At 50.9% G+C, this 12,204-nt stretch overlaps 2 protein-coding genes across 2 annotated transcripts in view; one reads left to right on the top strand and one right to left on the bottom strand.

Moving 5' to 3' along the window:
- The window catches only part of PSMB3 (proteasome 20S subunit beta 3), a 226,566-nt gene that overhangs the window by 62,975 nt on the left and 151,387 nt on the right, over positions 1 to 12,204 (bottom strand). The window lies entirely within an intron of this gene.
- FBXL20 (F-box and leucine rich repeat protein 20) overlaps positions 1 to 12,204 on the top strand; it is a 28,737-nt gene that overhangs the window by 3,758 nt on the left and 12,775 nt on the right. Inside the window, exon 2 of the mRNA XM_088536303.1 lies at positions 8,848 to 8,909. Within this exon, the coding sequence (XP_088392429.1) occupies positions 8,848 to 8,909 (62 nt within the window). The remainder of the gene's footprint in view (positions 1 to 8,847; positions 8,910 to 12,204) is intronic.

Genomic DNA, 12,204 nt, shown 5'->3' with positions numbered 1-12,204 from the left:
AGCTGTAGAATGACTAGGAACGGTTAAATAGGAAATGGCTTTTTTTTTGTCAGAGAAGGGCCAACATCCTTTGGTTCTTTCTGTCCAAATGGAATTATCTCTTGTGAGTAGACTCCTTGAGGAGAAGGAGCAAGTTGGGCAACGGTGGAGATGCTGGCCCTGGCAAACCGCAATTTCAACCTGAAATACAAGCAGAAACCCCAGGAAAGGGATATTTCCTGCTCCTTGCTGCACATGTGCAGCGAGGCCTTCGGAGCAGCAGCTGTGGCAGTTTTTGCCATTAATTTGGTGTGAGGTGGGTGAGAAGTGGTTATCCCGGCAGCAGTGCGGCTGTATTAGCAGTGAGGTCCCTCCTTGGCTGCTCCCGCGCCGATCCGGGCTCCCCGGAACGGCTTCCCCGGGAAGCGCCGTCCGGAGCGGCCGACGCTGGATCATGGATGTGGCATCCGGCTGCCCGGGCAGGGCCGGCTCCTGGGTGGCAGAACAGGAGCACAAGCTGCAGAGCCCTTGCGCAAGGATGTCTCATTTTATTTTAGATACCCCCATTAATTGGAGGCCCGGGACAGCGGAGGTAATTATTGTTTTCACTCTTGCTGTTTATTTCCTTTGACTCATGCCATTATGAAAGCCAGCTCGATGGATGTGGTGGCCACGCAGAGAGGGGGTGGGACACTGAACCACAGCATGCAGGGACCTGGTGGCCGCGTGTGCCTGCCCTCCTCACCCGGGTTGTGCTTCCTGATCCCCTGCATTCTGAATCCCCTTCCAAATCCAGCTGAATTCCTCTCTTTCCTTTACCAGGAACTTCCCTCCAGTTCCATTGCAGACAGGATTATTCAGACAAACCAGCGTTTGGCTTCATTTCCAAGTACATATGTGAATAATATCTTGAGTAATAGTAAAATACAAACTAGTAGTGAAAAGCTTGCAGGTCACTGACACAAAACTGCAGGCTTTGGAGGTGGGCAGAGCTGCAAGTAATTTGTTTACCAAATAGGCTCATTTGAGTGCTGATGAGCAACTGCATGTATTGAAGAGCAGCAGGAGTTTCCCTTTTGACCTGTAAGTGCTGAATTATATATCCACTTAAAGAGAAAACACATCCACTCAAAGAATATTTGTCGTAAAGCTTCCTGCAGCAGCAGAATGGTTTAAAAATACCGGGAGGTAAAAAGAATGAGCGTGGGGAAGATGTGCTGGGTGCGGGTCGTGTCCCTGCGGGTCGGGATGTCCTCGTTGTATTTATGCTCCTCTCATTTGCTGTTCTTGGATATTGTCTTCTCGGTGTATTACCGGTGTATTTCGAGGTGTATTGGCAGGGTGTGGGCGAGAAAGCAGCATCGCTGTGAATCACGTGTGTGCAGGAGGTCATAAAACACCCAGGTGCCCGCTCGGAGGATGTTGAGGTTTTTATGGAGCTAACAAAAAGAAGTGGACGCCCCAAAGCAGCTCGGGGACGGCGCGTGTGGGATCCCTGCTCCTCGCTGCGCTCCCGCCGTGTTTAAAATCCAGCGGCTTCGACCTCCGCAGCTCTTGGATGCGCTCGCTGCCTTCGGAGTGTTTTTCGTTCAGCCCCAGCTACAACTCCTGGTGAAGCCAAAGCCGATTAACCGCGAGCTGCTGCCTCCCCAATCTGCCACCAAGCTGGATCTGTATCCGTGCCAGGACCAGCCCGGGGAAACTATTCCCATGTCAGCCGAGAAACGTCGGGTAGCTGAAACTGCTGAGGACGGCGGGTGCCGTGTTGGCTTTGAATGGGGAATTTGAAAACCAGCCCGCTGAGGGTGTGCGGTGCCGGTGCGGGATGCTCTGTGGAAAGCTGTCCCAAAGCCAGCGCTGGGATAGGAATAGCAAAGCAGATGAGCACAAAAACATATGCAGGCGCCCTTTGGGTAGCTCACAGCAGCTTCTGGTTTGGAAAAATAGGATATAGCTAAAGCACCTGTGGTATTTCTTAGGTGGAACTGTATTTCTCAAGTCAGTAGTCTTGCAGTGCTCCCCCACCGCTGCCTCTGTCTTTGGAGCTTTACCTTTGAGTGCAGTGACATGACCTTGTACATTTACTTACTAAACACTTGGCAAATTTCTTCTCCCTGGTATTTTCTGCCTTGCACTGGCTGGAAGAGGTCCATGCAGTAGGAAAAGCTTGACCGTGGGGCAGCTTCACTAATTATTTTGTTCACTTTCGTGCTTTTAGCATCACCGGCCAAAGAAAACATTGGCCAAGATGTTTTCTCTGACGTTGCTGCTGACTGCAGGATCCTCTCAGGCTGCACATCCAGGTGTTCTTCATCTCCAGCAGAAACCTGAGCTTTCCCAAAGCCCGAGGAAGGAAGGATGCTGACTAACTTGCACAGGGGGCTATTTTTAGGAATATTAAACCTATAATAAGCCTTGTTGGCCAGGGTCTATTTTGTATCGTTTTTGTCCTGCTTAGTCATGGTTTTGTGCTTGGTGCTCTGGGCCGGGGCCAGGCTGCTCCCGGGCTGAAGGAGGCTGCGAGTCCATGGGACGAGGGCAGGGAGTCCATGGGACGAGGGCAGGGAGTCCATGGGACGAGGGCAGCTCCCCGTTCCCACCGGCACGGACGCTCCGAGAGCATCGAGCTGCTGACGGAGCTCGTCACGACAGCGGCTTTAGGCAGGAGAGCCATTTTCCTAGGAGACTCAATGCAGATTAAACTGGAGGCGATAAAAGAAGTCCCTGTGTCACTGAAGGCTGAAAGGAAAATTCGCCCGATCTGAAGCGCTCGTGTGTGTGAACAGCTCTGCTCTGTCGCGTGCCCCGGGAGCCTTGCGTGTCACCGTCACTCGTGTGACTTCTCTGCTATGTAATTGTGCCCATTGCCTCCGAGCAGGCAGGAGTGATGCCGGTTTGAACTGCAGCTCTGCCTGAAGCCTGTGCTGCTCATTTCCAGTCTTTATCCCTGTAGCAGGGATACTGCGCTCCAGGAATGCAGGAACCTCTTCCAAAACGAGCAGGACTGGAGGGAAGGTGTGAGTAATCTCCAGTGTTTGCAGGCAGTCTCATCAAAGCTCCACCGAGCCTTTGCTGCAAAGGAAATGCATTCTGCACTTCATATTTATTTATTTTGTTTGTTTTTCGTGTGCATCTTTTTCACTAGGTTTGAGCTGTGCGTGGGGAGTTAAGCTTAGTGTGTGATTTGTCTCATTTCAGTGACTCGTTCATTTATTCCATGTGGAAAACAGCAGATAAAGGTGGTATGAACCCTGCTAGTAACAGGAGGGCTTTGGATGTCAGCCAGCAGCGTAAAGCTGAGCAGCACCTCACACAGCATCTTTATCTCATCTGCATTTAAACTCTGTGCCTTGAATGAGTTTGCACAGATCTATTCCTTCCTTTTCTATTTTTTGGTCGGTTGGTTGGTTGTTCTGTTCTCTGAAGGTTAATCTGTAAAGTGTCCCGGCGATGCAGACCGGCTGGGGATCTAAACTCCCCAAATCTGCCATTTACATCCGTGATCCTCAATTTATGATGGCAGCTACTGCTTCCTCACCTTTCCTAGCTTAAAAGCATCCATTTCCAGATTATTCCAGAGCATTATTGACTCTGTGGGATTGCATTCCCTCCTCTTAATTTCCTGTGATTATACACTGCTGTGGAGGGTCTGGTCACCTTTTGCTTGGGGATCAAGGAGCTCCTGGCCTAAACAACAGCTAAAACATTATCCTTAGCCAACAGCGTGGTTACTCCTTTAGTTCATGGTTGAATTTATCTTGCTCAGCTTGTTATGCAAGTAAACAACATAAAGTATTTGAAAACAATATTAATAGGATGCAAAACAGACAATGCAAGCCTGAAAAGTTTTAGATTTGCTTTATATTAAGACAAGACTGAAAAAAATAGTTATATTTGCAGCAATATTTCTAGTTATTCCTCATCTCCCGTGTGGATGTGTCTCGTTTCCCACAGTTGTGGTTGTCTCTGTGTCCCCCGTACACGAGCGTCCCTGCGAATAACCACGGCTCCGCGTGATAGTTCACACGGGTTCCTTTGCTGGCCTGTTAACTCTGGAAGGCTCCAAATAAACTTAGGCCTCTTTCTCCACCGAGCTTTGAATTTTCTGCGTTAGAAGAAAAAAAAAAAAAACAAGTGTTTGGGTTCAAAGTCCCCTCTTGGCTAACGCTGTGCTCAGTCGCGGGGCTTGGCGCTGACTCCTCTAATCTTCAGGCCTGTGTGATTTCTTTATTTTTAGCTGCCCATCTCTCCCCCCTTGGTAAAACCAGGTGCAGTCGCAGTTGGAACCATAGTGCAGCTGCCCCGTGTTTAACCTGCATCAGGTGTAAACAGGGACAATTACTCCGTGCCCACGGATGCTAATGGGAACGTGCTGCCTGTCCGGCTGAACATCCTGCTGGCGGTTGAACCCGGGGCTTCAGCAGCTCCGCTCGGGATGACGGAGGCCTGGAAAAGCTCCAGGGACACCCCTGCCTCCAGGGTGTCCGTAGGGATAACCTAACCAAACTGGGCAGGGAAGTGCTGGGAATAACCGTGTTGTTCCGTATCTTCTGCCATAGACAAGGCAACCTGATGTGTCTCTGTCTAAGCTGCTGTTATAGTGGAAAGTCTTTCTGGCATGTCAGGCTAGTGAACTATTCTTCACTTAATGCAGGGGGTTTTAGGTGATATAAAATGCAGCTCGTCCTTTGTATTCTGTCTGCGAATGTTCCTAATTATCGCCGGTAAACTGTAAATTTTGAAATACCTCATTAAGAAACTTCCCAGCCGTATATTTCCCAAACACAGAAAAGTGAAAAACAAAACTTTGTTGCTCCCAGGATCCTCCCTGCAGCCCTTCCTCAATGCTAAAATCCAAACCGCTGCCAGATGGGACATTTACGGGAAGGAATTGCCCATGATCCGGGTGCTCCGGAGGGGCCGGGGCTTCGCGTGGAGTCGCACGGACCCGCAGCAGAGCCGCTCCGTGAGCCAAGGCTGGAATCCTGCGGAAACCGGGAGCAAACACCCTTCTCGGCAGAGCAGCTGCTTGTTACCGTGGAGCAGAGGAATCAACCTGGTATCAACACTTCCATGTTAAAACAGCATTTTTTGTTTTCCAGGTGGAAGCTGTGTTTTAAAATACCGCAAAGTGGTCCATGTTAATCTGGTTTTAGTGAGAGGAGCTGTAGGTGCTGCCTGTGCCACCTCGTAGTGACGCTGAGATGGGTTTGTGTCACGCAGTCCTCCCCGAATCCATCCAGTTTATGCCAATATTGAACGTTTTGGTTAACTCTGGGCAAAACAGCCTGGGACGAGACCTCACACGGACCCAAAGGAGGGAACTGAGACCGGTCTCCGTGCAGCCTGCAGCCTGGTCCCTGACCCCGCAATCTGGCTCGGAAGGCTTTAAATAATGGCTGCAATAATGACACGACACTGTATTTGCGCTCAGGCCACGCGTGCTCGTTGAGGGTTGCCTCACCTCGCTTGCATCAGCGTCCTGTCCGCGTCCCGGCCTGCACGGGTGCCGAGCAGCGCGCGCAGGTAGGTGCTCCTCGTGCAGGGACGTTGTAATTACAGCCCGCCATCCCCACACACATCCTGGGCTGCAGGAACGTGACCCACTTGGGGTTCCTGGGCCCTCTAATGAACGGCGGGTGCCTCCCGAGCAGCCCTGCTCTCTGGAGAGCTGCTGGTGAGGAGCAACAGATCAATCTGGTTGCATTAGTGCTGCACAGGATGCTCACAAAGTGCTGTTGGCCTCTCGGAGCAGGTGGCAACTGCTGGTGTTCCAAAAGGCAAGGAAGGACAGGAAAACCCATAAACAAGTGCACGTTCTGCTAAGTGACTTCAGTATAAAGACTGAGGATGATTTAAGAGCTGAATCATAGAATCACAGAATGCTCAAGGTTGGAAGGGACCCCTAGGGATCATCTAGTCCAACCCCCTGCACATGCAGGGTCACCTAGAGCACGTGGCACAGGACTGCATCCAAGCGGGTTTGAAGATCTCCAGAGAAGGAGACTCCACAACCTCTCTGGGCAGCCTGTTCCAGTGCTCTGGCACCCTCACTGGTAAGAATTGTTTCCTTAAGTTCCTCTGGAAATTTTGGTGCTTCAGTTTGTGGCCATTTCCTCTAATTCTGTCAGTGCCACCACTGAAAAGAGACCAGCCCCATCCTCCTCACTGCCTCCCTTGAGGTACTTATAGACACTGCTCAGGTCCCCTCTCAGCCTTCTCTTCTCCAGCTGAACAGGCCCAGCTCCCTCAGCCTCTCCTCATAGGGCAGATGTTCCAGGCCCCTGATCATCCTTGTAGCCCTGTGCTGGACTCTCTCCAGCAGCTCCACATCCCTCTTGTCCTGTGGAGCCCAGAACTGGACACAATACTCCAGATGTGGCCTCACCAGGGCTGAGTAGAGGGGCAGGATCCCCTCCCTCGACCTGCTGGAGATGCTCTTCTTAATGCACCTCAGGATCCCATTGGCCTTCTTGGCCACGAGGGCACCTGCTCCCTCACGGAATGAGATGATCTAGGGCCTGGAGCTCTCATATGAGGCCAGGCGGAGACAGCTGGGGCTGGAGAAGGGAAGCGTGAGGGGGAATTTTCCCAAATGGTGGCAGTGTGTGAAGGGGACGGGCTCTGCCAGCTGCCCGGGACAGGATGAGGGACAAGCGGCGTGAGCAGAAACGCAGGAAGCTCCGTCTGAGCAAGAGGAAAAACCTCTTCCCTGGGAGCAGCAGGACCTGGATCCGGCTGCGGAGCTGCCGTCCTCGGAGATGCTCCGAGGGCTGGATGGTCTCGCGCGGCCCCTTCCCACCCCAACCCTTCTGCTGTTGACCTTTAGAATGGCCTCCCTTTTTATTATTATTTTTAATTAGAATAGTTTTATTTTTCTTACATGGGCTTGCCAAAAAGCCTGCAGCTCGTTAGCATATTGAAATACTCTGCATGTTGCTGTGATCTCAGCCTAGGAAAGAAAATCAGTGAGGTCCAGGTTTGCTCTGTCGCACGTGGTCGGCGTCGCTGGGTTTTGCCTCTTTTGTCTGAATTTCAGAATTTCAGTCGGGGGGAATAGGAAGGATTCCTCACGCCGAGGACTTTGCATTTTGGCTCTTCACACAGCACTCTGCTCCCAAACTGAGTTTCAAACGTGTCCAAATTCCAGCCTGTGTTTGCCCAGCCTCTGAGCACCAAGTTCGGGAGGAAATCTCGTGAAAATACCTAGGCCTGGAGGCCCCTGGCACTGCTCAGCCTCCCGGTTGAGGCTCAGTTCCAAAGCTGAGTCTCTCTGAGCTTGTCCTGCCTCTGCCCCGTGGCCTTTAAGTCCAAGGACTTTAAGGAGATAAAGAAAACAAACCTTGCCTGAGCGTAGTGCTAGCCAAAGGGTAGTTTCTATGGAGAACAGATTGATGGCTTTGGTTTGCATGAAAAGCGAGGTGAGTTTGTCTGCCAAGCAGACGGGGACAAGGCAAAGTCAAGACGTTGTCTGCGTTCTGCCCCGGGCTGTTTCCCAGTGTCCTTGCCGTGGGATTTCCCTTAACGCCATGCTGGCGATTGCCTGGATTCCCCCAGGAAAACCGGATTTTGGAGGAGGTGTCTCCGACGGGCGCGGGGAGGATGGAAAAGGCCTCCTGGCTGCCCCTGGGCTCGGTTTTAACACCCGCCTGCTCCCTTCCCGTCTGCTTCCTTTTGGGACATCCCTTTAATCCCCTCCGTTAGGCGCAGGGGATGGAGGCCCTTCGCGGTCCCCGGGGCCGTTTTTCAGGCGTCCTCCTTCGACGCGTCACCCCGTTGCAGGTTTGTCACCCCCACAGGGTCACACCAAGATCCGGACACCGGAGGCAGCGCCGCAGACCCCGCGTTACCTGCGACGGTTTCAGAGGGGCGACGGGGCCGGACGGGCGTCCGGAGAGGCCCCGCGCGTTCCCTGGCGACGCTCCGAGCGAGGCCTCGCTCCTAAGCCCCTGCGATCTTTCTGTTTTTAACTCCTAATCCGATCCTCTGCCGCCTAAGCCACCTGGCTGCTGCTGATTTTCCTTGCCCTGCGTGGGGCAGCTAAATTGGTCCAGACCGCTTAATCGGCCGGTGAGAATCAACCTTTTCCCAGTGCGTTTCCCTTAGCGGATACGTGAGGAACTCCCGGCTGCTCTAGCAGGTTAAGGAGGAACTTTGTGAATGCAACAGGCTCCTCCTGCTTGTTCCCTCCGTCGTGTTTGGGGACACCTCTTCTCTCATCATTCCTCCCGTTGGCAGGGTTGGCTTTCCTGCTGTGGCAAGGCCTCAATATAGGTACCTCAATACCTACCTCAATATAGGTAGATATTTCCCAAGAAATAATGAGACTGGCTTCTGATTTCCTTAGGGCTCTCGAGCAAAGACGTTTGTCACTGAAGTGCTTTTTGTTGGGCTCCTGCGTGCCGGCGCTCCTCGCTTCCCTTTTCCCTCATGGAAACCCGTCCTGGAATGCCCTCGGCCTCGGTTTGCAGGGCGTTAGGGCTGCTGGATGGTTCTCGTTGCTGCCTTTCCTGGTTTGATGCACGGTTGAACCTTCCTATTTAGACCCGCCTGTGCTTGGTGCTGCCGTCCTGCGCTCTGTGATCCTTCCTGCCGGCGGCCGTTTACTTCCATAAATAAATATCCCCCTGTATATTCAGTCAACCCACAAACCAGCCCTGCATTAAAGCTATATTGGGTGTTAGATTCCACCCAACTCTGCTCCAGTCCAGAGTTCGATAACTTAAGCACCAAGTTTATCTTTTGATTTTACAGCACCATCCCTTGAAATGGCCCTCGTCACCTGCAGTCGCTTCCCTGGAGCAGACCAAGTTTGACTTCCTTAATGAACACACAAGGCTAAATGGTTTAAATTGTTTCTCGTTACAGATGTTCTCAAACAACGATGAAGCTGTGATCAACAAGAAGCTCCCCAAAGAGCTGCTGCTCCGGTAAGCTGCCTTCGCGCGCGGGCTCGGAGCCCCAGCTTTGCTCACAAACCAGGAGCTTGAGCTGTTTCACTCCCCAAGTCATAAAAAAAAGTGGAAGCAGATCAAAGGTCTCCATCAGCAGCAGTTTGTGCAAAATATTGTTACATTTTATTTTTTTAAAATGCTGGTTTGCTGGTTGCCTGTCTTATAGATGAAGAACTGTAGGACTAAACGAGTCCTTAGTGAAAATAAATGGTAAGTAGAGGCTAATATGCAGAATAGGCTTCTGCCTGTCTTCTATAAAGTGTTCCATTTAAAAATAACAATCCAGGGGAATTCTCTTGTTGCCATTAAGCCTGAGCAAACTTTGCCCTGCTCCTTGTAAACAGGAACCAGATGCTCAGCACCTGGCAGGATGGGGATGTTGGCAGAGATCAAATGGATCTTGGTCTGCGGCTCTGCCCTCTCCCCGTGCTGCCCTTCCACTCCCACATTCTGGAATTTGCCTTTCCCAGGGCAGCAGTAGTGCCAGCGCCTGTGATTGCTCCTCGGTCCTGTTCAATGTCTGTTAAGTTCGGGATCGTCAGTGGTTTCAGTGGAAATGTTTGGATCTAAACAGTGCCAGGCGATTGTAGGGGGCAGCTTGGATTATTAAAATGAACAAAATTCTTAACACTGCAAGAAACTGTGCAAATCTAGCGGCATTTATTGCCAATAAAAAGCCTAGGGAAATCTAGCGGCATTTATTGCCAATAAAAAGCCTAGGGAGAGAATGTCTGGTACACAAAACGGCTCCTCACTGACTTGTGAAATAAAGTGAATGAAAGAAAAACTACCAGTTGAGAATGACTCCTCTTTGTCGATGCTGCTGTCTCCTTTATTCCCTATAGTGGCATCTCCAATCTGGTTCAGCTTCTTTTACTCCAATGTTGTTCATTTGAGCACAATCTTGTTGAAATCACAGTTTCTTCGTCCAAACGGGTCCCCCCAAACGCAGCCCGCGCTGGTTTGAGTGCAGCTTTGTGCAGGTGATGGCACTTGTCCTCACCCAGCCCTGCCCACGGGCGCTGCCATGGATGAGTTGCAGCAAAGGGGGAATTCGAAGCCCTGAGGAACAGAGGAATTTCCTGGAAAACAGGATTTGGGAAGCAGGGGGAGTGACCTGTCCCAGCTAGGGAATTTTGTCATTACAGGCCATGGTGTAGCTGGGTTCTCAGCCCTGCACGTTTTTGATGCAGGGAAGTATCTGTTGTGTCTTTAGCCAAGTAATCATCCCAACCTGCTAGAGGCTTGAGCACATGTTTGGGGTTGCGAGAATCTGGGAAAAATCAGGAGATGGAGTTTATAAATGTTAACGTTCATAGGTAATGGTTTGGGAGTTGGAATTCACTGTTAACATACTGGGAAGATTAATTAGTGTGGATTGACAGTGCAGCCTTTGAAAGAGAAACTTAAATGCGTTTCAGATTCCGTCGTGTTCTCCTTGTCGCCGGCGAGCAGTAGTTTGTTGTGTGTTCTCACGGATGAAGCGGGAAATGGGATTATCCGTAGCCTCCTTCCCTAAGAGCAGGGCTCTTTCCAAAGCCTTCTCCTGGCCGGCGCGCGGCTCTACCATGGGTTAAGTGGCTCCTGCTCCGTGCTGCCTCCTAGCCCAGGCCTGGCATGTCCAGCCCTTGACTTTGCCGTGCCACCCTTGGGCCCCTTGTCGATTGATTCCCCAGGAGCTTCCATTGGATTCGGGCCAAAGATGCAGCGAGAAAGCGGGAATTGTGTTAGCAAATCCCGAGTGGATTAGGAGACCAGAGCGACGCTCCGAGTGCCGCTTTTAGCCAAATCGTGCGTTATTTGCAGTGAGTGCAGGAACTCCCGGGCCCTCGTGTCACCCTCCGAGGTGACAGGGGAGCTTTTCCCCTTCCCTTTTGCTGTGACTGGAAGGGAGGAGCGGGAAGCGGGAGGAATTTGGCAGAGACCTGCTGGCGCTGAGAGAGGGATGGGAGCCTGGGATTTCCATGGAGAACGCAAGAGTTTAATGAAAATATAGAAGCTCTGCCTGCTTATTGACTTAGCTACTGTTCCTATGGAGCTGGGTATTTTTTGGTCCTCTGACAAGAATTCAGAGGAAAAGTAGGAGTATTCCCTAGCTTCCGTCATGTGCTTAGCCTTTCCTTGGATTGCTGCTCGCTGGCGTTGCACTGACTAAACCTTCAGTGCACACATATATATGAACATGAGTTACTTCTTAGGAGCAGGTCTTCCCTGGAATTAAGAAGGAGGAGGGAATTCTCTTCCGAATCCTTGCGTGTAACACCATGCAAATAGATATATATCCGTGCGTGGAGACAGCATGCATTAACACAGGTAGTGGGATAGCAGATAAGTCGCATGCACACAAAAAAATCCCCCTGGAAGCAGCATCTTCACATACCTAAGTCTCTTCCAGCACCTGCAGATCTGTTGAGAATACAGGGAATTTTATTACAGACCCCTGCTCAAGTCCACAGACTTGTGAGGAGTTAAATCAAGAGATGCAGGTAACGAGACAGGTACATTTTGTGTGAGGAGAGTGTTTTATAAGATGTTGCATTGGAACCGTGGGCCTTGTCCCGGGTCTTTCACGTTTGCTGGTGACAGCAGCATTCCCTCTCCAATGGTCATTAGCTTTAAAATATTGAGGAAAATGTGCAGATGGTTTCTTGGAGTTAAACACTTGCAAAAAACCTTCTCCTTCTGTGGAGAATTGCCCCAACAGTGAGACCTTACTGTGTTTCAGTATCTGCTCGATCATCTCCATTTGTGGCATGTAATTGTTCAAATGACCATCAATCATAAAATATATCGATTAATTGCTTATAGACTTGGGAGTTTTGATTGAATTTGGTAATCCACGGATTCGCAGGCAAGGCAGTGTATGCATGAACTGAAAACATAGAGTCCCAGCCCACTATAACATTGCAAAGCATTACTGCCTGATTCTTTTATCCCAGTAAATAGGGCAGCAAGGCCAGGGTGTTACCTGGGTGTGCCCTGGCACAGGAATGACGTTCCGCAGCGGAGCGACCGGATCGGCGGAATCCCGGCGGCGCTCCGCGGTGTTCCGGAGCCAAACATCCCTCCTCCTGCTGCCTTAGCAGCACTGGGCGTTTAGAACAGAGCTGAAAAATCAGAAATAAGCCACCAATTGAAATCAGAGCGTGGTTTTACTTCGGTTTCTTAATTATTTTGCTGCCTGCTCGGGAGTGAGGTTAGAAAAAAGCCCCCGTCTTGGTTGAGCAGCGCTGGGTACAGCCATGCTCTTGTGTCAAATACCTGTTTATTT

This window comes from Tinamus guttatus, unplaced genomic scaffold, assembly GCF_059628265.1.
Source record: "Tinamus guttatus ecotype Peru unplaced genomic scaffold, ASM5962826v1 Tinamus_guttatus_pri_ptg000655l, whole genome shotgun sequence".
In the NCBI taxonomy this organism is placed as follows: Eukaryota; Metazoa; Chordata; class Aves; order Tinamiformes; family Tinamidae; genus Tinamus; species Tinamus guttatus.
The sequence above is the reverse complement of the archived record's forward strand: the minus strand, read 5'-3'. Positions and strand labels throughout refer to the sequence as shown.